This window comes from Canis lupus, unplaced genomic scaffold (genome assembly GCF_011100685.1).
Source record: "Canis lupus familiaris isolate Mischka breed German Shepherd unplaced genomic scaffold, alternate assembly UU_Cfam_GSD_1.0 chrUn_S1913H2112, whole genome shotgun sequence".
Lineage (NCBI taxonomy): Eukaryota > Metazoa > Chordata > Mammalia > Carnivora > Canidae > Canis > Canis lupus.
Genome location: NW_023330779.1, coordinates 23,848 through 48,030, shown reverse-complemented (window position 1 = coordinate 48,030; position 24,183 = coordinate 23,848). Strand labels below are relative to the sequence as shown.

At 50.6% G+C, this 24,183-nt stretch overlaps 1 protein-coding gene and 1 long non-coding RNA gene across 5 annotated transcripts in view; one reads left to right on the top strand and one right to left on the bottom strand.

Annotated features, from left to right (window-relative positions):
• The window catches only part of LOC119878788 (selenocysteine lyase-like), a 33,830-nt gene extending 10,264 nt beyond the window's left edge, over positions 1-23,566 (top strand). For 2 of the 4 annotated variants that reach the window (XM_038589359.1, XM_038589361.1), the window contains 10 exons: positions 1,477-1,657; positions 6,983-7,036; positions 8,069-8,196; positions 8,472-8,636; positions 9,480-9,586; positions 16,286-16,394; positions 18,973-19,056; positions 19,921-20,023; positions 20,993-21,068; positions 22,601-23,566. In XM_038589359.1, the coding sequence (XP_038445287.1) occupies positions 1,477-1,657; positions 6,983-7,036; positions 8,069-8,196; positions 8,472-8,636; positions 9,480-9,586; positions 16,286-16,394; positions 18,973-19,056; positions 19,921-20,023; positions 20,993-21,068; positions 22,601-22,754 (1,161 nt within the window). In that variant the 3' untranslated portion in view covers positions 22,755-23,566. The remainder of the gene's footprint in view (positions 1-1,476; positions 1,658-6,982; positions 7,037-8,068; positions 8,197-8,471; positions 8,637-9,479; positions 9,587-16,285; positions 16,395-18,972; positions 19,057-19,920; positions 20,024-20,992; positions 21,069-22,600) is intronic. The other 2 variants (XM_038589362.1, XM_038589360.1) reach the window with 2 other exon arrangements.
• On the bottom strand, positions 11,665-18,540 carry LOC119878789. The gene is made up of 3 exons (XR_005387139.1): positions 18,312-18,540; positions 12,725-12,813; positions 11,665-11,856 (listed from the first exon to the last, which is right to left on the bottom strand). It is a non-coding gene; the product is annotated as an uncharacterized LOC119878789 (long non-coding RNA).
• Positions 23,567-24,183: the final 617 nt, after the last annotated feature.

The window sequence follows — 24,183 nt, the reverse complement described above, 5'->3', positions numbered from 1 at the left end:
AGAAGAAAGCATGTGTTCGACTGGCTGCTGACTATGGTGCTTTGGATGTTGCCAACAAAATTGGCATCATCTAAACTGAGTTCAGCTGGCTAAAAATCTAAATATAAATTTTTCACCAAAAAAAAAGAAAAAAAAAAGAGGTGCTTGCATAGGAAAAGCAGAGAAATGATTACCAGACACATCAGGGTGGTAGTGGGCTCCATGGGGATGGGGAGGAGGGGACTGTGATTGAGGGGAGCCTGGGGTGCTTCCACGTGGGGCCGTGTCCACTGTCTTGATCAGGTAACAGTCACTCAGTATTCACTGCTATACTTCTATTAAACTTATGTTTGTATTTTACACACTTTTCTGTATCTACAATTTAAAGTAAGAGAAAAGGGTTTTTTGGGGAGGTTTGTTTGTTTGTTTGTTTGTTTTTAAAAAGACTTCTACCCTGAACCTTTCAGTTATCCACTCTGCCTACAGGAAACCAATTTCATTAGCTTCCTGGTGTCTTCCAGAGTCTATATGTTAAAAGCAAATAAGTGTTTAGATTTTATATATTCTTATATCCTTCCATATTTACCATTTCAATGATTTTTTTTGCATGTATAAGCCAATATGTGTGTATTTCCCCTTTTTTATACAAATTGGGTAGAGTACTGTATATATAATGTCTGCTACCTTTTTTAAAAGATTTTATTTATTTATGAGAGAGAGACAGAGCATACGTTGGGGCGGCGGGGAGCAAAGGAGAGGGAGAAGCAGACTCCCCACTGAACAGGGAGCCCAAGGTGGGGCTCGACCCCAGGACCCTGGGTTCATGACCTAAACCGAAGGCAGACATTTAACCAACTGAGCCACCCAAGCGCCCCTACCTCCTTCTTCTTCTTTTTTTTTTTTAATTATTATTTAGCAAGTCTGTTTGTATTTGAGATCTTTTTATCTCTGCACATAAAGTGTTTCCTTGGTGTTTGTACCTTGGTATCTGTTGAACAGTGTTGCCTGACTTGTTTAACCAGTCCCCTTATTGGTAGACCCTGAAGGGCTTCCCAAGGTCAAGCTGTTACAAACCGTGCTGCACCTAATAAGTGGCCCGTCTGTACATCATTTTGCTTCTGTGGAAGTGCAGTGGTGGGATCAAGTCCAAGGGTCAGAGGGCTTATGTCAAATGGCCCTTAATATGGCAAATTATACTCCAATCAGTAGGGGGTACTTAGGCAAAACATTCTTTTTTGATAGATTTATGAAATGTAAAAATTCATAACGTTGCTTAATAAGACAGGTATAATTGACAGCAAATGAATTCTGACATTTTGGAAAGTCTGAAACCCCAAGTCTTTGTTATTGGGCAATCAAAAGGTGCGGCTCAGAAGTTGAATTTCTTTGGGACCATTTTGTCCTCTTTAATCATTAGCCACGAGGAAAATGAAGTCAGAGAAACTGCCGCTGTGGCTGTAGCTCAAGTATTATAAATGCCCTTTCTGTTCTCTGCAGTCCAACAACTTAGTGATCCACTCGGTGGTGAAACATTTCCATCTAACACATGCATCAGAGGGGACCCGGGCCGAGCCGAGCGGCCCCCTGGCGGGGGCCGTACCCCACCTTATCACCTGCACCGTGGAACACGACTCCATCCGCCTGCCCCTGGAGCACCTGCTGGAGGAGCAAGTGGCTGGTGAGTGACCAGCCTGGCTGAGTTCCCACAGGGCAGCTCCACTTGCCCCCACTAACCGATTCCCAGGGGAGGAAGCCGCCCCAGCCCAGGTGAATCATTTACCCTCCACACACGGCCTCCCTGGCTGTCCTACTCGGGCGCAGGTCCTACTCGAACCAGCCAGTTCTCACGTGGCAGCCAGTCAGCGCTGCCACCTTCTCCCTCAGGGAAAACATGGGCAGTCAACATGTAGATCTGGGCTCGTCTGCATCCATCAGCTGAACAGTATTTCAGATTCGTGCATGTGATAGAGACACACATTGTTCATCTGTTTGTTTGTTTTAAAGATTTATTTATTTACTCATGAGAGACAGAGAGAGAGAGGCAGAGACATAGGCCGAGGGAGAAGCAGGCTCCCTGTGGGGAGCCCGATGTGGGACTCGATCCCAGGACCCCAGGATCACTCCCTGAGCCGAAGGCAGATGCTCAACCACTGAGCCATCCAGGCATCCCTTCATTGGTTTTTAATGATTGAACCCTGGCAAGAACAAGGGTCAAATAGACATCATCAGCTTTGGGGGATAAACACAGGAATAAATGTGCTCTCACTGTACGACTTCACCCCCACATAAGAGGGAGGCCTCGCCGGGGGCTCAGGGGCACAGGCTCATGGGGAGGGGAGGCACTCAGGAGTGCAGGCTCACCAGGGTCTGAGGGGTGCAGGCCCACCCAGCTGGGGGGCTCAGGGGCACAGGTCCGCCAGGGGGCTGAGGGCTCAGTCAACTGTAGCCAGCAGGGCAGCGGCTCTGACCTTCCGCTCTTCCTGTGCTGTGGAGTCTCAAGACACAGGGCACAGATCACAGACTTTTGAAAACTATGAGCCCTTTTCCTCCCCAAGACAGCTGAGGTGCATGCTTTCCTTTAAACAAAGTCACTTTCCTCTCAGCCTCTCTAATCTGCCTGGAAATCTGAAGGTGAATCAAGGGCAAGTATTTTTATCATAAAGATAAAGGACTGTAGCACAGTACTCTGACTATGAAAGTTGTTTTTTTTTTTTTCAAATAATTTATTTGAGACAGAGATCATGAATGGGGAGGGAGGGAGAAGCAGACCCCCCACTGAGCAGGGAGCCCATGGCGGGGACTCGACCCCAGGACCACAGGATCATGGCCTGAGCCCCCCAGGCGCCCCAACTATGAAGCTTTTCTATTGCTTTTTCTGTTTGCCTACTCCAGGGTTTTTCTCTCTCTGGTCTGACCTAGATGCACTACTTTAACTGAAAAAAAAAAAATAGATCAAGTCTGACCTTCTTATTTCAGCTCTTGTTCCTTTCCAACCTGTTGCTTTTTTCCCCCCTCTCTTACTTTCTGTACTTACAGGGAAGAGCGACACATCCTTCTTAGTTGCTATTGCATTGACCCTCCTGCTTAAATTACACAGATTTTTACAAAGTACAGACACCCAGGCTGTGGAAATAATTTAAACCCTTTAGAAAGGGATAAAGTACAGAGTGAAGGTTTTTCCCCTGGTGTACCCCAAGTCCGGCTTCTCAAGGCAACCGCTCTTTACTTTTGCCTGAGTTCTTCTGGTGCTTAGCATCATCATTTTAATTACTTCCTACTCAATCACGTGCAAACGTAAGCTCCATTTCTTGGTTGATCAACTTAAGAGTCTGTCGGTTGACTCCCTGATGTAGAATGAGGACTTGGATGGTCCCCTGACCCCTCCCCCGTTCCCTGGTCAAGGCGGCTTTGTGGAGACGTAATTCACACACTGTTCAGCTCAGCCATCTGAAGCGTTCACGCTGTTTGGTGGCCCTTAGTTTATTCACCAAGCCGTGCAGCCATCACCATAATCAGAACATCTCATCACCCCCCACAACCTTGTGCCCATCCACTGCAATTCTCCATTTGCCCCACTCCTGGCAACCGCGAATCCCTGTCCTGTCTCTGTTGCCCTATTTCCTAGGACTTTCTCATGAATGGAATCATAGAATATGTGATCTTTTTGACTGATTTCTTTCAACTAGCATGTTTTCAAGGTCATTCATGATGTAGCATGTACCGGTACTTAATTTCTTTTATGGATTTATAATCATTTTATGTGAATTCCAGTTTATATAAAAAGTATTCACATTATTTATCCATTCATCAGTTGATGAACATCTGATATTACAAATAATGCCATTATGAACATTTGTGTACAAGTTCTTGTATGGATGTATGTTTTCTCTTGGATTTATACCTAGGAGAGGAATAGGTGGGTCATATAGTAACTCTGTTTAGCCCTTTGAGGTGACCTTCATATTCCAAAGTCGCTGCACCCTTTTATGTTTCCGCCAGCAAGGCACGAGCGTTCCAACTTCTCTGTATCCTTGACAACATTTGTGAGTGTCTGTACCTCTCATTATGGCTGTTCCAGTGGGTGGGAAGTGGCATCTCCTGGTTTTGATCTGCATTTCCCTGATGGCCGATGATATTGGGCATCCTTTCATGTGTTTACTAAAAAGACAAGTAATCCTGTCCAGGGCTGCCTTTCTTTTGCTCTCCTTTGAGTCTTGTAATGGATACATGAGCTCTGCCCTTCTCTTGTTGGCCCCTACCCTGTCCCCGGCAGCCCTCCCAGGCCTGCCATCCTCTCTTGGGCATGTGCTGCTCTTTCTCAGTGACAGCCGGTGCTTCTGCCACCCACTCGCTGGGTATATGGTGGGGGTGCTAGGTCATCACACCCAGCCCCTGCCTGCCTCCACAGTTGCCACTCCACGCTCCATGCTGTGCACGCTGGACATGGATGATCACCAGATCCTTTCACACTTTTCACCTTTTACTATTCTGAGTATTTGTTTCCTACTCCTATTAATCTAATGCCATCATCTTTCTGTATTCTGGGAATTCCTCAAAATTCCTTGTCCACAAGTGATATCCCTAGTTTAGAAAATAACTCTTCTCTCATTTCAGTGGGTCCTTGAGAAAGTAGGTGCATTTGTCTCATACCGTTTTGAACCAAATCTTGATTTAGTCACCCTCACTTATTATCTGTCTCCAATAATGAGATTATAAGAGCTTGGAACAGTGCCTACAACACAGTAGGTCCTTAATGAATGTTCGCTCAAGGTTGAGCGAGAGAAGGTTGATTATTTGGTACATTAAGGTGTTCTCATGAAGATGGATGAGTAGGAAGATCCTAGGATCACCTCGCCCCTTGGATACATCCAGATAACATCCATATCAGTGTAAATAACCCAAAAAATGACCTGAAGCCTGGCAGAACAAATTCTCCACAGCTAAATGTAGAGAAGAGGCCACATCAAAGAGGGTAGGAAGGGTGGAAACATGGTTGGAAGCCAGATGCACCCATGGGACTGCACATGGGGGGCAGGACACCATGGGTGCACAGAAGGAAGAGGAGCAGACCCCATCCAGGAACCGCAGGTGTGGGGAACCTGCACAGGGAAGACAAATCCCCATACATCTCCGTGTTGGCTTTGGAAACCAGAGGGGCCTAACTTCATGGGTTCTTATGATCAGTGAGGCTTAACACCTGGAACTTGGAAAACTTAATGGGCTTGGCTCTGGCAGAGCTGGGAGACCAAGAAGAAACTGGCCCCACCCTTACAGAGACAGTACAACCAACAGCCCCATGGAGATACAGCATAGAAACAGCAGTTTGATAAATACCTTGGGTATAGAGGAAGGAGATTTATTTACTAATCTCAGAGCATGTGCTAGAGGGGCAGGGTATCCTTGGGAGACTTCTCCAAAAACAAAGGAGCTAGCGGGTGCCATCTCCCTTCTCCACTCCACAGCCTAGGTACATGGACACCCGTGGGAACCAGTGCGGTGCAACACTCCACCTAGCTTGTAACAGTGTGCCCCACCCCACACTCTTCTGTGGACCCACACCCTCCATCCTGGCCTGGGCAGTTTTCCTAGGCAGGTGCAGGTCCGTTCCTACAGGGGACTGGCATGGACCTTGCTGGTACTGCATGTCCCACCCACTAACAACACAGGGACCAAATCCTGCCTACAACAGGCAAAGACAGCCATTGCAGACAACTACACTGAAGGCAAATGCCACAACAGTAGAGTGCACGCAACACACATAGGCAGACACCCCTAAAGCTCTGGGTTCTGTGAACAGGGAACATTGCACAGCAGGGCGCTATAGGACCTTGTCTTCATAAGGCCACTACTTTCAAGAGCAGGAGATGTAGCTGACTTTTCTAACACATAGAAACAGACACAGAGTTAGAAAAATTCAGAAGACAGAAGAGTATGTCTGAAATGAAACAGAATAGAACCCAGAAATAAACCCTTAATGATATGGCCAATTAATTTTCAACAAAGCAGAAAAGACTAGCCAATGGGAAAAAGACAGTTTCTTCAACGAATGGCACTGGGAAAAACAGGACAGCTACATGCAAAAGAATGACACTGGACCACTTTCTTACACTGTATGCAAAATTAAACTCAAAGAGAATTGCGGACCTAAATGTAGGACCCGAAACCATAAAAATCCTAAAAGAGAGAGCAGTCAGTAATTTATTGACATTGGCATTGCAGCTTCTTTCAAGATATGTCTACTGAGGCAAAGGAAAACAAAATCAAAGTAAACTATTGGGAATAGATCAAAATTTAAAGCTTTTACACAGCGAAGGAAACAATCAACAAAACAAAAAGACAACCTACTGAATGGGAGGAGATATTTGCAATAATATCCGAAGTATATAAAGAACTCAGACAACTCAACACCAAAAAATCAAATATCCAATTAAAAAGTGAACATTCTCTAAAGAAGAAGCCAGATGGCCAACAGGCACATAAAAAGATGCTCAACATCACTTATCATCAGGGAAATGCAAACCAAATCTACAATGAGATCACCTCATACCTGTCAGAAAAGCTAAAATCAAAAATACAAGAAACAACAAGTATTGGCAAGGATGTGGAGAAAAAGGAACCCTCATGCACTGTTGGTGGGAATGCAAACTAGTGTAGCCACTGTGGAAACAGTATGAAGGTTCCTTTAAAAATTAAAAATAGAGGGGATCCCTGGGTGGCGCAGCAGTTTGGCGCCTGCCTTTGGCCCAGGGCGCGATCCCGGAGACCCAGGATCGAATCCCACGTCAGGCTTCCGGTGCATGGAGCCTGCTTCTCCCTCTGCCTGTGTCTCTGCCTCTCTCTCTCTCTCTCTCTCTGTGTGACTATCATAAATAAAAAAAATAAAAAATAAATTAAAAATAGAATTACATATGATCCTGTAGTCATACTCCTGGGTATTTACCCAGAGTATGAAAATACTAACTTGAAAAGTTATATGCTGTGTTTTTTGCGGCATTGTTTACAGTAGCAAAGACATGGAAGCAACCCAAGTGCCCACTGATAGATGGAAGAAAACAGGGTACGTATATACAATGGAATACCTCGGCCAAGGAAAGAATGAAATCTTGCTTTTTGCAACAACCTGTATAGATCTAGAGAGTATAATGCCAAGTAAAATAAGTCAGAGAAAGACAAATACCATATGGTTTCATTCATTTGTGCAGTTAAGAAAACAAGCAAATTTAAAAAGAGACAAACAAAAAACAGACTTAACTCTAGAGAACACACTGATGGTCACCAGAGGGCAGGTGAGTGGGGGGGAGGATGGAAGAAAGAGGAGATGGGGAGTATGTTTACTGTGATGAGCAGTGGGTAGTGGATAGGAGTGTTGAATCACTATATTGTAGACCTGAAACTACTATAACACCACATATTAATTATACGGGAATTAAAAAAATTTTTTTTTGTTTTTTAAAGATTTAATTTATTCATGGCAGAGAGAGAGAGAGAGAGAGAGAGAGAAGTAGGCTCCGTGCAGGGAACCCAACGTGGGACTCGATCCCGGGTCTCCAGGATCACACCCCAGGCTGAAGGTGGCGCTAAACCGCTGAGCCACCGGGGCTGCCCTAAAAAAAATTTTTTTAAGGATGTTCTCATGAACTAAGAGTATATTACCCCCTCATGGGCCCCTCATCAGCAAAAAACAAACTCAGCAACTGGAGCTGCATTAATGGATCACTCATGTTGGCTGAGCCCGTGTGCTGGGATGATAGGTGATTTATATTCCTTAGTTTTCTGAATTTTTACAATAAATTATTTTTTAAGATTTTATTTATATATTTATTCATTAGAGACACACGGGGTGGGGGGCAGAGACACAGGCAGAGGGAAGGCTTCATGCAGGGAGTCCAACGTGGGACTCAATCCTTGGTCTCCAGTGTCAGGCCCTGGGCTGAAGGTGGCGCTAAACCGCTGAGCCACCCGGGCTGCCCATAAATTACTTTTTTAATGTGGAAAATACTTTTGTTAAGCTATATCTATATATCTAAATGAGCTTTCCAAAAAGGTTGTTCTATAAGAGTAACCTTGGTACATGTGTTTTTTTCCTCAGCGGTCACCTTTGTGCCAGTGTCCAAGGTGAATGGGCAGGTGGAAGTCGAGGACATCCTGGCAGCTGTCCGCCCAGCCACCTGCCTTGTGACTATTATGCTGGCCAATAACGAGACTGGCGTCATCATGGTGAGTTATTTATCCTTTTAAGAAAATGTAATGAGGAATGAAGGGGGCCCAGGCCCTACTTGATATTCTCATGTGTCTCACCTGGGGCCTCTTCTTTTTCTTCATCATCTTCTTCCTCCTCCTCTTCTTCTTCCTCCTCTTCCTCCTCTTCTTCCTCTTCTTCTTCCTCCTCTTCCTCTCCTTTGCCTGTCCTCATTAATGACTCCTTATTTCTTTCATTCAGTTTTCATGAAATCAAAGCAGCATACTCAACTGTTTATTTTTCCCTACTGCAGCCCATCTCTGAAATCAGTCAGCGAATTAAAGCCCTGAACCAGAAGCGTGCTGCTTCTGGGCTGCCGGTCATTCTGCTGCACACAGACGCTGCGCAGGCCCTGGGGAAACAGCGCGTGGATGTGGAGGACCTGGGCGTGGACTTGCTGACCATCGTGGGGCACAAGGTGTGTACACAGAGCCCTCCTTCCCTCCGGGGGCTCAAGGCTCCCATAGAGCAGAGCCCATCCATTGGTCATCGATTTGTTGTCCAGTAGGGCAGCTTGAAGAAGGGGTGGCCAGGCAGGGTCATGTGGGGGCATGGGGGCCTCAGGTGAGACCTAAGGCAATGGCTTCAGCCAGATACTGCATGTCCTCCGCCGTGGGCAGAGAGTGCCTGCAGACACCTCGTCAGCCCTCTTGTAACCCCCTCACCCAAGAATGGAAGATGTGAGATTCAAGATGTTGCTTTCCCTAACTTGATTTAAAGTGCAGCTCCTGAATGCAAAGGTTTGGCTTTAGCAGCTTTCTCTTTAAGGTGGAAGAGAGGAAACATTAGTAGTGAAGACCCTTCTGAGACTTGACTCATCCTTCTGGCAGCTGATTAGAACATGAAACATTTTTAGTCCTCTGTTTTGAAGCATGGTGCTCAGCTAGTTTCCAAAGGAGTATGTGTGCTGACCTGACACTGTGGCACTTGATGGTTTTAGCTAAATGTCAGTTTGAAAACCTGGAGTCAAACCCAGGAAAAACCCTTGGCAATCTCTAGCGCCAGCCCCTCTCCTTTTACAAATCCTGTTCTGCGATGTGCAGTTAAGCTTTGGTGCCACTGGGCTGGGGACAAGAGTCCAGGCTCTGCCCTGTACCCCCAGGCTTCTGTGACTCTGACGTGTCCGGAGTGGTGACAGGTAGCACAACTGTGGGGCCCTTACAGTACAGAGTATTTCTCTGTGTGCTCTAAGCACTCAGCATGCTGACAGAGTAGGAACTCAGGAGGCTCTTTTAAATAAATGATGGACTTTTTGTTTCAGTTCTATGGTCCCAGGATTGGAGCACTTTACATCCGAGGGCTTGGTGAACTTACTCCTCTGTACCCTATGCTGTTTGGAGGTGGACAAGAACGGAATTTCAGGCCAGGGTAAGGTAGAAGGTTAATGAAGTTTCTGACCTACTGGCCTCTTGTTGATCTATAGAGCAGTAACTTTTCTTTGTTTCTTGGGAGAACTTTAATAGCACATTCCACATCATTACTGAGTCAGAATTCGCTCTACTGATGGGTTCTGCAGATTCATAGATCTTCAGTCTCTATGGAGAGGATTCAAAGCTGGAGCCTTCCTGGATGAGATGTGCTGCCATTCTCATGATTGTGGGATGCGCAGGGTTGCACAGAAGCACCTGGCTTTCTTTCTGATAGCTCCTGTGTCCCTGTGATATACAGTGGTACTTTAACCAGGGAATGAGGTGATATCAAGATCACACCTTTTATTAGAAATTCTAACAAGAGGGAGAAACAGGAACAACATGGTAGTGGGTTCCCTGGCTTTTATTTTACCTCATTTATGCCTGACTTAGAGCTGATGAAGCCTGCAACTCAGAAACACCAATGAGGACAGAAAAAAATCTCCAACCAAAGCCAACTCTCTGCAGACAGTGGGCCAAAAATAGGACAGCCTAGCAAGACAGAGAACTTTTAGTTCAGCTTTTACTCCAGCCAATCACCACATGGTAAAATGCTGCCATCCCAACCCATGCCAGCAAAGGCAGAGTAGAGAGCCCAGACTTCCACCTGCACAGCCTGTAACAAGACATCCCCATACCCACACCAGGTGTGTCATAAAGGGCCTAGTAGGGATCCAGGACTTCCATCTCGGCCAGCCAGTAACAAGGAACCCTTACAGTGGTGTCAATGAAGACCACATGAGCTTCCACATACATCTTTACTGAGAAGGTGTGTCCTCCCCTTGGGTGTCCACACAGGCTGAGTAGGGAACCTAGATTCCTACCTCCACCTGGCAGCAACAAGCTGGCATACTCCTTCCCCTGCTAGAACAGTGTCAAAACAAGCCAGCTAAAACAGAAAGGTTAAGTAACATCCAGACTCTCATAACATAATATGGAAATGTCCAGGTTTCAATTGAAAAGCACTCATCGTATCAAGAACCAAGAAGATCTTAAACTGAATAAAAAGAGACAATAGATTCCAGCACTGACACTGAGATGACAAAAATGTCAGAATTATTTGACAAAGATTGTAAGGCAGACGCAAGAAAAATGCTCCAATTATGAACACACCTGAAACAAATGAAAGTGTCAGCAAAGACAAAGAAGATAGAAAGAAGAACTAAGTGGAAATTTTAGAACTAAAAACTGCAGCAACTCAGTGGATGGGCTCAGCAGCAGAATAAAGGCAACAGAGGAAAGACTCCGTGAATAGAAAGAGAACAATAGAATTACCTAATCTAAACAACAGGGAAGAATTAGACTGGGCAGAAAATTGAACCACACCTCAGGGACCTTGTTTGACCATAACAGAAGATCTAACAATCATTTCATTGATATCTCAGGAAGAGAGGAGAAAGGGTGAGATGAAAAAGAACTTGAAGAAATAATGGCTGAAAATTTCCCAAATTTGGCAAGAAACATGAACCTACAGTTTCAAGAACCTGAACAAACCCCAAGCAGGATAAACCAAAAGAAATCCATGGAGACCAGAAGGAAGTGATGCAATATTTTGCAAGCATTGAAAGTACTGTCAAGCCAGAATCCTATATACAGCAGAAAGAGCCTTCAGGAATAAAGAGGAAATGAAAACATTCTTGAATAAAGGAATCCTTAACAGAATTTGTCACCAGAAGACCAATGCTAAAAATGACTAAAGGAAGTTCTTTAAACAGAAAAGCAACAGTAAAAAAAGGAAACCTGAAACATCAGAAGAAACAAAGCAGGGTAAGCAAAGTATGGGTAAATAAAATAGGCTTTTCTCTTGAGTTTCTAAATTATGTTTGATGGCTTAAGCTAAACATTATAGCACTGACGTGGTTCAAAATACATGTGGAAGAAAATGTTAAGATAACATTTTAAAAAATGACACAGGCAGAGGGAGAAGCAGACTCCATGCAGGGACCCTGACCTGGGACTTGATCCCAGAACTCCAGGATCACGCCCTGGGCCGAAGGCAGGTGCTAAACTGCTGAGCCACCTGGAATCCCCCCAAAATAATTTTTTAAAAGATTTTATTTGTTTTTAGGGGGAGAGAGAAAGAAAGCAGAAAGAGGGGCAGAGGGAGAGGGAGGGAGGGAATCTTCGCTTAGTGCAGAGCCCATTGAAAGGCTTGATTCCAGACTCTGAGATCATGACCCGAGCTGAAATCAAAAGTTGGGCACTCAACCAATTGATCACCCAGGTGCCCTGAAAAAACAAAAATAATTTTTAAAAAATAATTGAAACAAAGAAATAACCTTTTAAAAATATTGATAAAGCTGACCAATCTCTCACTATATTATACACCTGAAACTAATACAACACTGTATGTTAAGTATGCTGGAATTAAAAGAAAAGCTTGATTTAAAAAAATACCCCAAGAAACCTGTAGTAAGACTGACAAAGGAGAAAAGGAAAGAAGAAACAAATTGCCAATATCAAGAATGACTGCAGACGGGATGAACACTGGGTGTTATGCTATATGTTGGCAAATTGAACTCCAATAAAAAAATATACAAAAAAAAAAAAAAGACCCTGCAGACCCTACAGACATCAAAAGGATAATTAGAAATGCTATGAACAACCTTACACACATGAATTTGAAAATTCAGGTGAAGTGGACTATTTCATCAAAAAACAAATTACTATAACTTAACCTAATATGAGATTAGGTCATTTAGGTAACTTTAACACTATTAGGAAAAGTAAATTAGTTTTATAATTTTAAAACTCCCCCAAAAGAAATCTCCAAGCCCAGATAGTTTCACAAGAGACTTCTACCAAAGATTTAAAGAATTAACACTATTTCTATGCAGTTTCTCCTAGAAAAATAGGAGGGAATGCTTCCCCAATTCATTTTATGAATTTATACCAAAACCAGAAAGATGGTACAAAAAAATAAAACTATGGACTAAATACCTCTCATGAATTTAGATGCAGAAATCTTTAATATTAGCAAATGGAATTCAGCAACACATAAAAATAATATCTATACCATGATGAAGTGGGAGTTTGTTCCAGGGATGCAAAATCAATCAATGTAGTGTAGCATATTCAAGAAGAAAAATTGGGGTACCTGGATGGCTCAGTCAGTTTAGCGTTTGACTCTTGATCTCAGGGTTGTGAGGTCAGGCCCCATGCTGAGCCGCACACTGGGTATGGAACCTATTTAAAAAGAAGAAGAAGAAGAAATAACATCATTCAACATAGAAAAAGCATTTAATAGAATTCAATATTCATTCATTAAAAATATGACTAGAGGAGAACTTCAGCTTGAAAAGGGTATTTACCAAAAAAACTGACACCTAACATCACACTCAACAGCGAAGACCTGAACATTTTACTCCAGTGATCAGGGACAGGCTGGGGAGGTCCACTCTCACCTCTTTTTCAACAGTGCTGGAAGTTCTAGTAGGCAAGAATAGGAAATGTAAAGAAAGGAGATAGAACTGTCCCTGTTTGTAGATTACATGATTGTCTCTAGAAAATCCTGAGGAATGTTAAGAAAGATCACTGATATGTGAATTCAGCAAGAACACAGGTTACAATATAAACATACAAAAATTGATTATATTCCTATATATTGGTAATGAACATATGAACAACAAAATTAAAAATGAACAACAAAATTAATACCATTTATAATCACTCAAATACTGAGAGGAGTTGTAACCTGAAAACTAATGTGGATAAAAGAAAGCAAAGATCTAAATAAGTGGAGAGACATACTATGTTCATGGATCGGAGGACTCAGTATAGTAAAGAGGTCAGTTCTCCCCAAATTGATAAATAAACCCAATTTCTACTGAAAACTTAGCACACAGGGGCACCTGGGTGGCTTGGTCAGTTAAGCCTCTGCCTTCAACTCGGGTTATAATCCTGGGGTCCTGGGATCAAACCCCACGTCAGACTCCCTGCTTTCCCTGGAGCCTGCTTCTCCTTCTCATCCCTGCTCATACTCTCTCACTCTCTCTCAAATAAATAAATAATATTTTTAAAAAATTTAAAAGCTTACCAAGTAGACCAGTGGAACAGAACAGATACAACCAGAAGTATGCCCAAATGATTCTTGACAAAGATACAAAAGTACTTCAGTGGAAGAAAGATTCTCTTTCAACAGATGGTGCTGGAGCAATTAGACATCCTCACACAGAAGACAAACCTCAACCTAAGTCTCACCCTTGATAAAACTCGGGATACATGATGAACTTAAATGTGAAACATAAAGCAATAGAACTTTTATTGGGGGGAAAAAAACGGGAAAACCTCTTCTGGCTCTAGGCTTTGGCAAAGAGATCTTAGACTTGATACCAAAAGGGTCCATACAAAGGAACAGTGATAATTGAACTTCATCAAAATTTAAACCTTTCGCCCCACAAAAGAGGATATTAAGAGGATAAAATGACAAGCTGTGCAATAGAAGAATATATCCTCAAAGGATTAGTATCTAGAATACAATACATAAAGAACTTCCAAAATTCAACAAAAACCTCCCAAACAATTCAAACAATGGGCAAAAGACATCACACCAAAGAGGATACACGGATAGCAAGTAAGCACATGAGTAGATACTGAACATCTTTAGCTATTAGGGAAATGCTAATGAAAGCCACAATGAGGCATCACTCCACACCTACCAGAAGGGGTCACACAAAAACCAGGGACAACACTGAATGCTGTTGAAGATGCAGAGATGCTGCTTCACTCACACATGGCCGGTGGGGGGTGGAAATGGTACAACTGCTCTGGAAAACAGCTTGGCATTTTCTTTTAAAATTCAATATGCACACACCATATAACCTGGGAGTAGCACTCCCGGAACACATATCCCAGAGAAATGCAGACAGACGAAAATGCACACAAAACCCCGTATGCAAGGGTGTCTAGCAGCTTTCTTTGCAATAGCCACAAACTGTAAGCAACCCAGATGTCCTATAACGAGTGGCTGGCTTAACAAGCTGTGGCACATTGTGCCAGGGACACCGCTCAGTAATGAAAAGCACTTAACTATTGATACACGCAGCAGCCGGGAAGGAATCTCCAGAGAATTACGGTGAATGAAAAAAGCCAGTCCCCCCAGAATTATAACTATGATTCCATTTACAGGACATTCTTGAAATGACAGAAATAGAGGTGGAGAAGAGATTAGCAGTTGCCAGCGGGCCAAGGAAAGGGTGGGGCCGAAGGGAAGCAGGTCTGGTTATGAAAGGCCAACAGGAGAGGATTTCATGGTGGTGGAAACATTCTGTATCTTATCAGTAGCCTGTGATCTTGTACCCTAGTGTCACTGGGGGGAAGCTGAGTAACCGGTACACAGAATGTCTCTGTTATTTCTTATAAGCACATATGAATCTACATGATCCTTTTATTTAAATTTTTTTTATTTTTGAGTTTTATTTAATAGCATGAGCAGGGGGAGGGACAGAGGGAGAAGCTGACTCCCTGTTGATGTGGGGCTTGATCCCAGGACCCTGGGATCAGGACCTGAGCCAAAGGCTTAACTGACTGAGCCACCCAAGCACCCCTAAATCTACATTATCTTTTTTGAAAAGTTAAAAAAAAAAAAACGCCAAGAGGCATAACATCAGGTGCTTGGGGAGCCATAATAGTTCAGTGTATGGACTATGAGTGGGAAGCAGGGTTTGCGTGACTCCAGATGGAGGAGGCAGCAGACTGGATGCTAGGAGGGAGGGGTGGGTGGAGGCGGGACAGGCTCCAACTTCCACATAGGGTCCCGGCTCTTCCACCTGGGCAGCCCCTCCAGGTACTCCCTGGTCACAGACCTTGAGAGGTGCCCTTGGTCGGGTCGTGCTGTCCGACAGCTGAGAGGTGTGAGCCCCGTAGAGGAGGTGTCATTAGGATCTCACGGTGGTCGAAGAGCTCGGGTGGAGGACAAGCTCAGACCTCCGGGTCCTCCACGCAGAGCTCCTTGCTCTTGCCTGACCACCCGCAGGTGTCAGAGCCAGTCTCTGTAGACAGAAGTGACCAATAAACTTGTCAAAGGCAGAGCTGCAGGATCACGTTACGTGTAATGCCCTGCGCTTCGTGTTCACTTATCTTGTTATCTTCGGGTCAGCAAGCAGCAGCCAGCTCCCGAGGTTTCAGAAAACTTCAACTAAAATTCAAAATTCAGAAAAGTATTCAGTGAGTGATTTGCTCTGTTTTTCCTGAAAATAGACTGAGGAGTTCTGTTTTCAGCTCGTTGGAGCTGAGCGAGAGCCACCGGTCTCCAGGGGGTCCTGCTGCCCCTTGCTTGCACGCACACAATCTCTAGTAGCAGAGGATTCATCCCTCGTGACAGTTGAGAGGCTTCAGCTGAAGGGAATCCAGTTGAGCTGAGGTCTTTGGGCCCCCGCCTGGTTCGACAGTGGGGCCCTGAGGTCTGCCGTTGGAGGAGGGCTTTCTCCTGAGTAGGAAGAAGGTCCAGACACAATTGTCACTCTGGACACCCAGCGAGTACTGCCCAAGGCGGGCCGTGTCCCCCGTGACTGGGCAGAAGCTTCGCGGGGAGGGTTTGGGGGCCTCCAGCTGCCGTCGAGGCAAGCTCATGGTACATGACTAGGAGAGAGGTGGGTGTGATTCTGTTTTTGTTTTTTGTGTTTTTTTCTCTTTTTGTCTGAACTCCTGACTTTCACAGACAGGATTCTGTCCTGGGGCATCCGTTACTTGCTTTGCATGGAAATAGGATTGAATCCCTTGTGTCTTACAGGACGGAGAACACCCCGATGATTGCTGGCCTTGGAAAGGTAAGCCTTGGGGAGCTCGGACAGAGCGAGCAGGTGCTTTGTCTCATGTGCTTCGGGATAACCCGAGTCTTCCTCCGGGGGAGTCTCTCCTCCCACAAGACCGCTGTGCGCCCAGCACTCCGACACCGGGTGTGGGTGTCGGGGCAGCGGTTTCCACTCAGAACCGTTCCGTGACACCAGCTGGGTGTCCTGCAGTCTAACTCAATTCTGACCCCGCCTGCCTGGACACAGTGTCAGACCCCACAGGTCAGGGGCTCAGGCTCACAGGACTGCCCCACCCGGCCCCACTTCAGGCACCAGTCGGAAGTCCCAGTTGTCACCTGTGCTTCTGCTGGCCAGCTCCGCCTGCAGTTCCCATGACCCCGCCCCGGGTTCAGTGAGTTTGCCAGATCAGCTCACGGGACTTACAGAAACACTCGTCCCAATAGATTCCAGGCTTATTGTGAAAGGACATGATAAAGGAGGGATGACCATCGGGACTGGAAGAAATACGAAATACGTAGGGCAAGGTGTGGGGCGGGGCACTACCCTCCCAGCGCCCGCACATGTTCAGCAACCAGAAGCTCTCCAAAGCCATGCTGTTGGGGGTTTTGTGGAGATTTGACCAATCACCAAGGTTTAGCCCCTCTATCCTCTCTGGAGAAGGGGGAGGGCTGGGAAATTCCCAGCTTCTCATCATGCCTTCCAGTGCCCGCTCCATCCGGGAGCCCCCACAGCGTCACCGCTTTAGAACAAGACACTGCTGTCTCCCAGGAAATTCCAAGGGCTCTAGGAACTCAGCGTCAGGAACCGAAGGCCAAATACCAGAACAAGAGGTGCTCCTGGTGGTCTTATCCCTGAGGCAGTTACGGGGGTTTCGGGAGCTCAGCGCTGGGCCCCGGGCAGAGACCTGTGTACTTCTGTCATCCTGCAGCCCATTCCCCCAGCGGCTTTACCGGGTGGCCGGGCCTTGGGGAGACCATGTTCACGAGCCCAATAAACGGACTGATGTTAGAAGAAGCCTCCAATTGTGTCGTCACCCCCGAGGTGTACTTTCTGAGGTCTGTGGAGTGGCCTGCAGGTGCTTAGCGCTGAACGGGAAATGCTCTCGAAGCCTCCGCTAGTGTGGGAAAGGCGGCGATGTCTGTACGTAGAGACCGCCTGACAGGCCCACGGATAGCCTGGGCCGGGGCCTTCTCTCCAGCCCGAGCCCTGGCCGTCCCGCCTACAAGACGCAGCTTCCCAAAGCGATTTCTCATGACGGCAGCGCCCCGGCACACTGGCACCTTGCCTGGCTTCTGTGACCCGCCACCGCCACGGCCCGGCCACCCTCCATGCATGCACTCGCGCCCTTCACACACTCAGCTTCCCGAGGCCCCTCCCCGGAGCAACGTCCCAGGCCATGGCCAGCTGGCCAGCGTCTGCCAGGCTTCCCGCCACCCCTTTCCCTGTGTGCTTCCTGAAGAGCACCTCCTACCCATGTCCTCTCCATTGGAACGTTCCAGCCTCCACAGGCCTGCACACCCCCCCGCCATTCCTGACACCCAGGCTCACCGATCCTCCCTCCTCTCCCCTGGATCCCGCAGGGGAGGCCCAGCCCCGTGGGCCAGCACAGCCGCTGCTGGCCCGCCCACCAGCCAGCTCCTTTCCCCTCTGCCCCTGCCAGGCCTTCACCTCCTTGCCACTGGCCAGCCTCCCGGCACCATCTCAGCCTCCTCCGCACAACTGCTCCCTGGTGGCACTCGTCCCGGCCTGCGGCTCCACCAGCAGCCTGTGCTCAGGGCAGGTCCTGACCCTTCTTTTGAGGGACCCAGGTCCCCACCTGCTTGCTTGACATTCCCTCTGGGCCCACGTGTGCATCTCCTCCCTGGCTCCCCTCGCCCCCCACGGTGCCTCCCACCACCCAGGACCTCATTGGGAAATCTGGGAGGTGCCCACCTTGTCCTTGTCCCCTGTACCTGGCAAGCCACCAGCCAGTCCCATCTCTACAATATATCGGGGTCTGCATCTTGTGTGTCTCCGTGGCTGCGGACTCTGGGCCGGGACACCTGCCATGGTCCCTTCCATTCTCTGCACAGCATCCAGAATGACTGTTGCACATGCAAATCAGGGCATCTCACCCCCTTCTCAAAACCTCCGTGTGTCTGCACTGACCCTGCCTGTCCGAGGCCCCGGGGCCCTGTCCCCCTGGGTCACCTCCTCCAGGCATTTGCCCCTCCTGCTGCCTTGTCCCTGAGCACCTGGCTCTGCTCTGCCCCCTTCACCCTGTGTGCCCCTCGCCCTGGGGAGAGCCCGCCCCGCCTCCCTGCCTTCCTGCTCTGTGGACTGGCTGTGCCTCAGGCTGTGCCTCGGGCATCAGGAGTGCCCTATCTCCAAAGTGCCTGATAAAGTGAATTCCTGTTGAACAAGTGAGATAACTCTTCTCAAGCACTTACTGTGGCCCCAGCCACCTAGTGGTGCTCAGTAAATATTGTCTGTTCCCCATGTTCCAGGAAGAGAGCAGTTTGAAATCAGGCAGTCTCACCTCTACTCTTCAAGGGTGTCATATTCTCCTTCGTTTTATCACCATTAAACGTGTTTTCTTGCATTGTGTCCCCAGGCCGCTGAGCTGGTGACCAAGAACTGCGAGGCTTACGAGGCCCACATGAGAGATGTTCGTGACTACCTGGAGGAGCGGCTGGAGGTGAGCCTAGGGTCTGCGGTGGGGAGGTAAGGGGGGACCAGGGGGTGAGCGCGAGGTGGGGAGGGGGGCGATGATCCTGGGGTCCACGGTGGGGCAGGAGATGGGGAGGGGAGGGGTGAGCGTGGGGTGGGGAGGGGGTGATGAACCTGGGGTCCATGGTGGGGCAAGAGATGGGGAGGCGAGGGGGTGAGTGTGGGGTGGGGAGGGGGGGCGGTGAGCCTGGGGTCTGGGTTGGGGATAGTAAGGAGGTGAGCCTGGGGTCTGGTCCACAGTGGGGCAGGAGAAGAAGGGCGGTAAGCCTGGAATGATCCCTGGTGGCAGGGCCGGTGGTGGGGGGAGACGTGAGGAGGTGAGCCTGGGGTCTGGGTCGGGGGATGAGGAGGTGGGCCTGGGATGGGGGATGGGGTGGTGAGCCTGGGGTCCATGGGGATGAGGGTGGGGTCTGTCCCCTAATTCCTCGATTGAGCGGAGGGTGGGGGTTGGCGCCCCCCCCTGGCAGCAGGCAGGACAGGGGTTGATTGACTGGTGGTCCGAGGACTCTGGGGACACTCAGGGGAGAGGCTAGAAGCCTGAGTCCGGGGACCTCCCCCTCGAGCCGCCATGGGCTCGAGACCGAGTGGTGATCGTCAGGGACAGGATGGAAATGCAGCAGAGCTAGTGGCTTGATGGCCGTACTGAGGAGAGTGACGCGTATTCCAATTTTTTTTCTCCTAATTACCTTTGCTTTCCAGTCAGTCCCCGTAACGACTAATGCAGATGCTCATTGACGAACTAATTATTCTATGTGTTGAGGTTGAGATTTGGGCTCGAGGTCAAACAGCTGGGGGAGTGCGGTGTGCTCCGAATTCCTCATTGACTTTTCAGGCTGAATTTGATAAGCAGAGAATCCATCTGAACAGCCGATTTCCAGGGACCGAGCGACTCCCCAACACGTGCAACTTTTCCATCCGGGGACCCCAGCTCCAAGGTGACGAGGGTTTCCCGGCCTGCGTGTGGGGCGGTGGGCGCCGGCGGGGCGGCTGTCCCCAGGAGGCTGTGGCCGCCTGTTGCGTGGTGTGCGGGGCGCACGGGGCATCCCCAGCCTCCGTGAGCACGAGGTGCGGCGCCTGCCCGAAGCTGACAGGGAAGGAAAGGAAACAGCAGACTTGAGGCCAGGTCGTAGCTCGGCCGTTTCCGTCAGCAGGTTTGACGTGATGATTTATGGGGAGCGGGAGAGGAGAGGCGGTCAGCGTCAAGGTCTGGCTCAGGTGGGGGCACCCGAGTTCCTGCGGTAACTGCCTCCCGGCTGGACACCGTCTGATTAGCGGGATCCAGAAAGTAAAACGTGGCTCCCCCACGGCGCTGGGGCTGAGTCCAGGCGGGGGCCGGCCGTGTTTCACGGAGGAGATTCCGTGTCCCCCGAGTGTGGGGTTGGCGCGGCCGCAGAGAGGTGGTGGCTCCCTGGATGTATTCAGTGAGACCCATGTTCACATAAATGAGGCAGGTTCTTCTCCCAATGAAGTCAGCGAGCGGGTTTGTTCCTTTTATCTCCGGGCTTGGGACAGAAGAGCGAGGTGCCCTCCCACTTAGTACGGGCAGCTCCCGTTGCCCCACCTCTAGAAAACACAGATGTAAGCCGAAGTGTTACCCGGACCACAGATGACACAGTAAGGCAGCTGCTGGGCGTCCTGGGCGTCTTCCTAGGCAGGTGACCGGAAATGGCACGTTCGAGGCCAGTTTAATGAGCCAGAATCGTACCTAGGAGGGACCATCTTCTCTGGATCCTGTTGCTCTGTCACTGAGATGAGAGAGGCCTCTGCCCTGGAGACACCCCCCCACCCCACCCCGCAGGTGGCACAGGGGATGGAGCCTCAGAACTTACAGCGGGGGACGAGGAGAGGTGGAGGCAGGGCCCTGCGTGCACTCTCCACCTCACACCCCTGCGGTGTCTCCCCAGGCCGCCTGGTGCTAGCGCAGTGCAGGACGCTGCTGGCCAGTGTGGGGGCCGCGTGCCACTCGGACCATGCAGATCGGTGAGTGCTCCACGCGGGGTCCGGGGTGCATCCAGCAGGCAGCTGGGCCTGGGCTTCCAGAGCTAGCCAACAGGGACGCAAGACACAACCAGAGGTTGCAGGCCCGAGGGGAGAAGGGGAAGCCCCAGCCAAAGGAGGCGTGGGAAGGAGGGGAGGAGCAGGGCGGGCTGCCTGAGCTCCCTCTGTCCTCAGAGAGGTTGTGACAGGCCAGGCTGGTTCCTGGTGGCCCCCAGGGATTACAGGCCAGGCCCCCATGGCCGAGGCAGGAGGGGAGGGTGTGGGGCCCGGGCATCCCTGGCAGTGGCCCGACCCTGGTGGAGGAGGAGCAAGGGTTCACTGTCCCCCTGCTGTGAGCGGGGGTCCTGCAGGGGTGGGTGCAGTGCCGGATAAGGCAGCCTGGGCCCCAGAGAGGGCAGAGCTGTGGTCACGGCGGGCTGTCAGGGTCTGTGGCTGGCGCCGCGGTACCCCGAGGGCTGAGGCTGGGTGGGGATGGCAGGGCCTCCTCGGGCCTCAGAGCTCCGCAGGCTGCCCGAGGGCGGGTGAGGCCAGGAGCCGGCATGTGGCACCAGAGTGGCGGTCAGGAGCCGTGAGGCCGGGGCCAGGCTGGAGTGCAGGAGGGTACAGTGCCCGTGGCCGCCGCTCACGGAGGGCTGAGTGGCCCGTTTCCCAGACGGGGAAGCCCAGGCACGTGCGGTCTGGAGTCTTAACAGCCAAAAGATGAGGGAGAGGGGAGGAGAGGCTGAGGAGGGGACAGATGTCCAGTGTGGCCCTGTTGGCGGGGGGGGGTGGGGTGGGGGGTGGAGGCAGACACTCAGGGCTCTCGTGGGAGGCGGGGGCGCCCCTCTGGGATAGGAAGTGAGGCCACGCACTGGGGGAGGGCCGGGGCCCAGGAGCTGCGGCCATGTCACTCTCGCCTGCACTGCAGGGGCCTCTGGCACAGACCCTCGGGAACCAGAGGTGGTGACAGTCCCCTCCGCCCAGTCCTGGGCTCCGGGGGGCGTTTATCGGGACGGCTGTTAGGAGCTCTGTCGTGACAGCAACCTCTGCTGTGCTGCTCCCCCCACCCCGGGCCTGTGTTGGGGGCGAGGGCACATGAGCAGTGAGCCCCGGGGGGAGGGCAGGGCTCCCGAGCTGCCCCGCGGTGGCTTCACGGAGCCTGGTGTGCGCGGAGCCCGGCGCCCGGCGCAGGTGCTGTGGCAAACAGACAAGTGCCAGGTGCGCCTCCGCCTCCCGTGTGAGCCGCGCACCTCCTCCTCCTGGTCACTCCGTGTGACAGGCCTCGGCCTCGCCGACACGGTCCCGGCGGTCTTGTCAGGCCCTCGTGGGGCCGGGGCAGGGGCCGCACCAGAGTTGGAGCTGACACGGGGGCCCCTGCGGACGGTGGCCCAGGGGTGTTTGGCAGAGCTGGAGGGTCTCCGGAGCCCCAGCTGGGGAGCTGGCCTGGAGCAGAGGGGGCGGGGTCCCTTCCCCACCCCCAGGGAGCTCGAGGGCCTTTCCTGGCCGGCAGCTGAGCGGCCCCCTCGCCCCTGCAGGCCATCCCCGGTGCTGCTGAGCTGTGGCATCCCCTTCGACGTGGCCCGGAACGCACTCCGGCTCAGCGTGGGCCGCAGCACCACCAGGGCCGACGTGGACGTCGTCGTGCGGGACCTGAAGCAGGCCGTGGCGCGGCTGGAGGGCCAGGCCTAGCGCCAAGGGCGCCTCACGGAAGGCCTTCCGAGGGCTGCGCCAGGATGGCTCTCTTCTTGAGTTGCCCGAGTCTCAGTTTTGTACCCGCAAGTGCTTAGAGGGCCGGGTGGGGGGCGGTCACCGCTGCCCGTGGCGCAGGTTGGAGTGCCGAGTCAGTGTCCCCCCGGGAAGTGGGGTGACCTGCTGTGTGTGCCACCCTCCCGGAAGGTGGCGTTTTTATCCTGAAGACAAAATGCTACTGTTGACAAATGACTGTCAGCTGCTGCCATGGAAATAGGAAACCTGACTTTGCTGCCACCGTGGCCCCCCGCCTGCCCGTGTGCTGCGTGCTCTTGCTCCCCGCCCTTCTCAAGCCCTTCCTCGGCCGGGGGCCACTGAGGTCACGAGGTCAGGCCCCCGCTCCCTGCTCCGCGCCCCCCTCCCAGGGCCGTCCTCGCTCAGCCTGCCCCGGCCACCTAGAGCCACCAGGCCCCGCCCGCCTTTTCCTTTTGGTCAGACTCAGGGCTCCGGCTCGGCCGTGGAGTCACGGGCGGCTGGGCGTAGGGGACACCGGGTCGTCCCTGCGGCAGGAGATCACCTCACCCCTGACCCCGCTGGCGTCACGATGTCCACAGACGGATTCCCCCGTCTTCACGAGTGCTCTGTGGCGTTCTGATCCACCTCGGATGGAGACACGTACCATAGGAATGATTTCTTAACTGCCGAACATTTTTCATGTGTGGTTTTAAGTGCAAAGAACTACATGGTGATGTTGAGGAAATGATCGTCAGAAATGAAATGAACTAATAAAATATTCCAGGGCTGGTCTTAGACGTTTTATGGTTTCTCTAGCGGATGCTTCTCTGGGGGTCACCGATGTGCCTGGGCTGGCCGCAGAGGTGGCGTCGGAGGGTGTGTAGTGACCCCAATTTAATCGCTGTGCGATTAGGCTTCACCTTAAGAAATTCAGCCTGAGACCGTGTCTCTGGGACTCCCTAGACAGTGGGTCCGTGAAGGCGGCATCCTGCTGCTTCCAGGCAGAGGCCATGCCGATCCCCAGGTGCCCCGCCCTACTGAAGAGAACAGTCTGGGGAAAGATGTGGGGCAGCCTTGAAGACCCGGAGACCCTCACTGGCCTCGGTGGCCTCCCGTCCACCACTCGGGCCCCGAGCCCACGGCTGGCTCGGCCGAGCACCTGCCACCCAGAGGCTTACGGAGCCTCCGAGGCCTGGGCCAGCTGAGGGCCGGGACCCAGCACAGGTCTCCAGGAGGCAGGTGGGCCCTGGGCTCCCGGGGTGGAGGCCTAGCCATAGCTCCGGCCCGCGTGGTGGTCAGTTCCCCCAGGAGGGCCTCCCCGGAGTCTCGGGGGACCTCCCCCTGGGGCCAGCACAGCCTCGGGGCTCCTGCCCCAACAAGAGGAAGCAGATGGAAGGATGCTGGTAACCGTAAC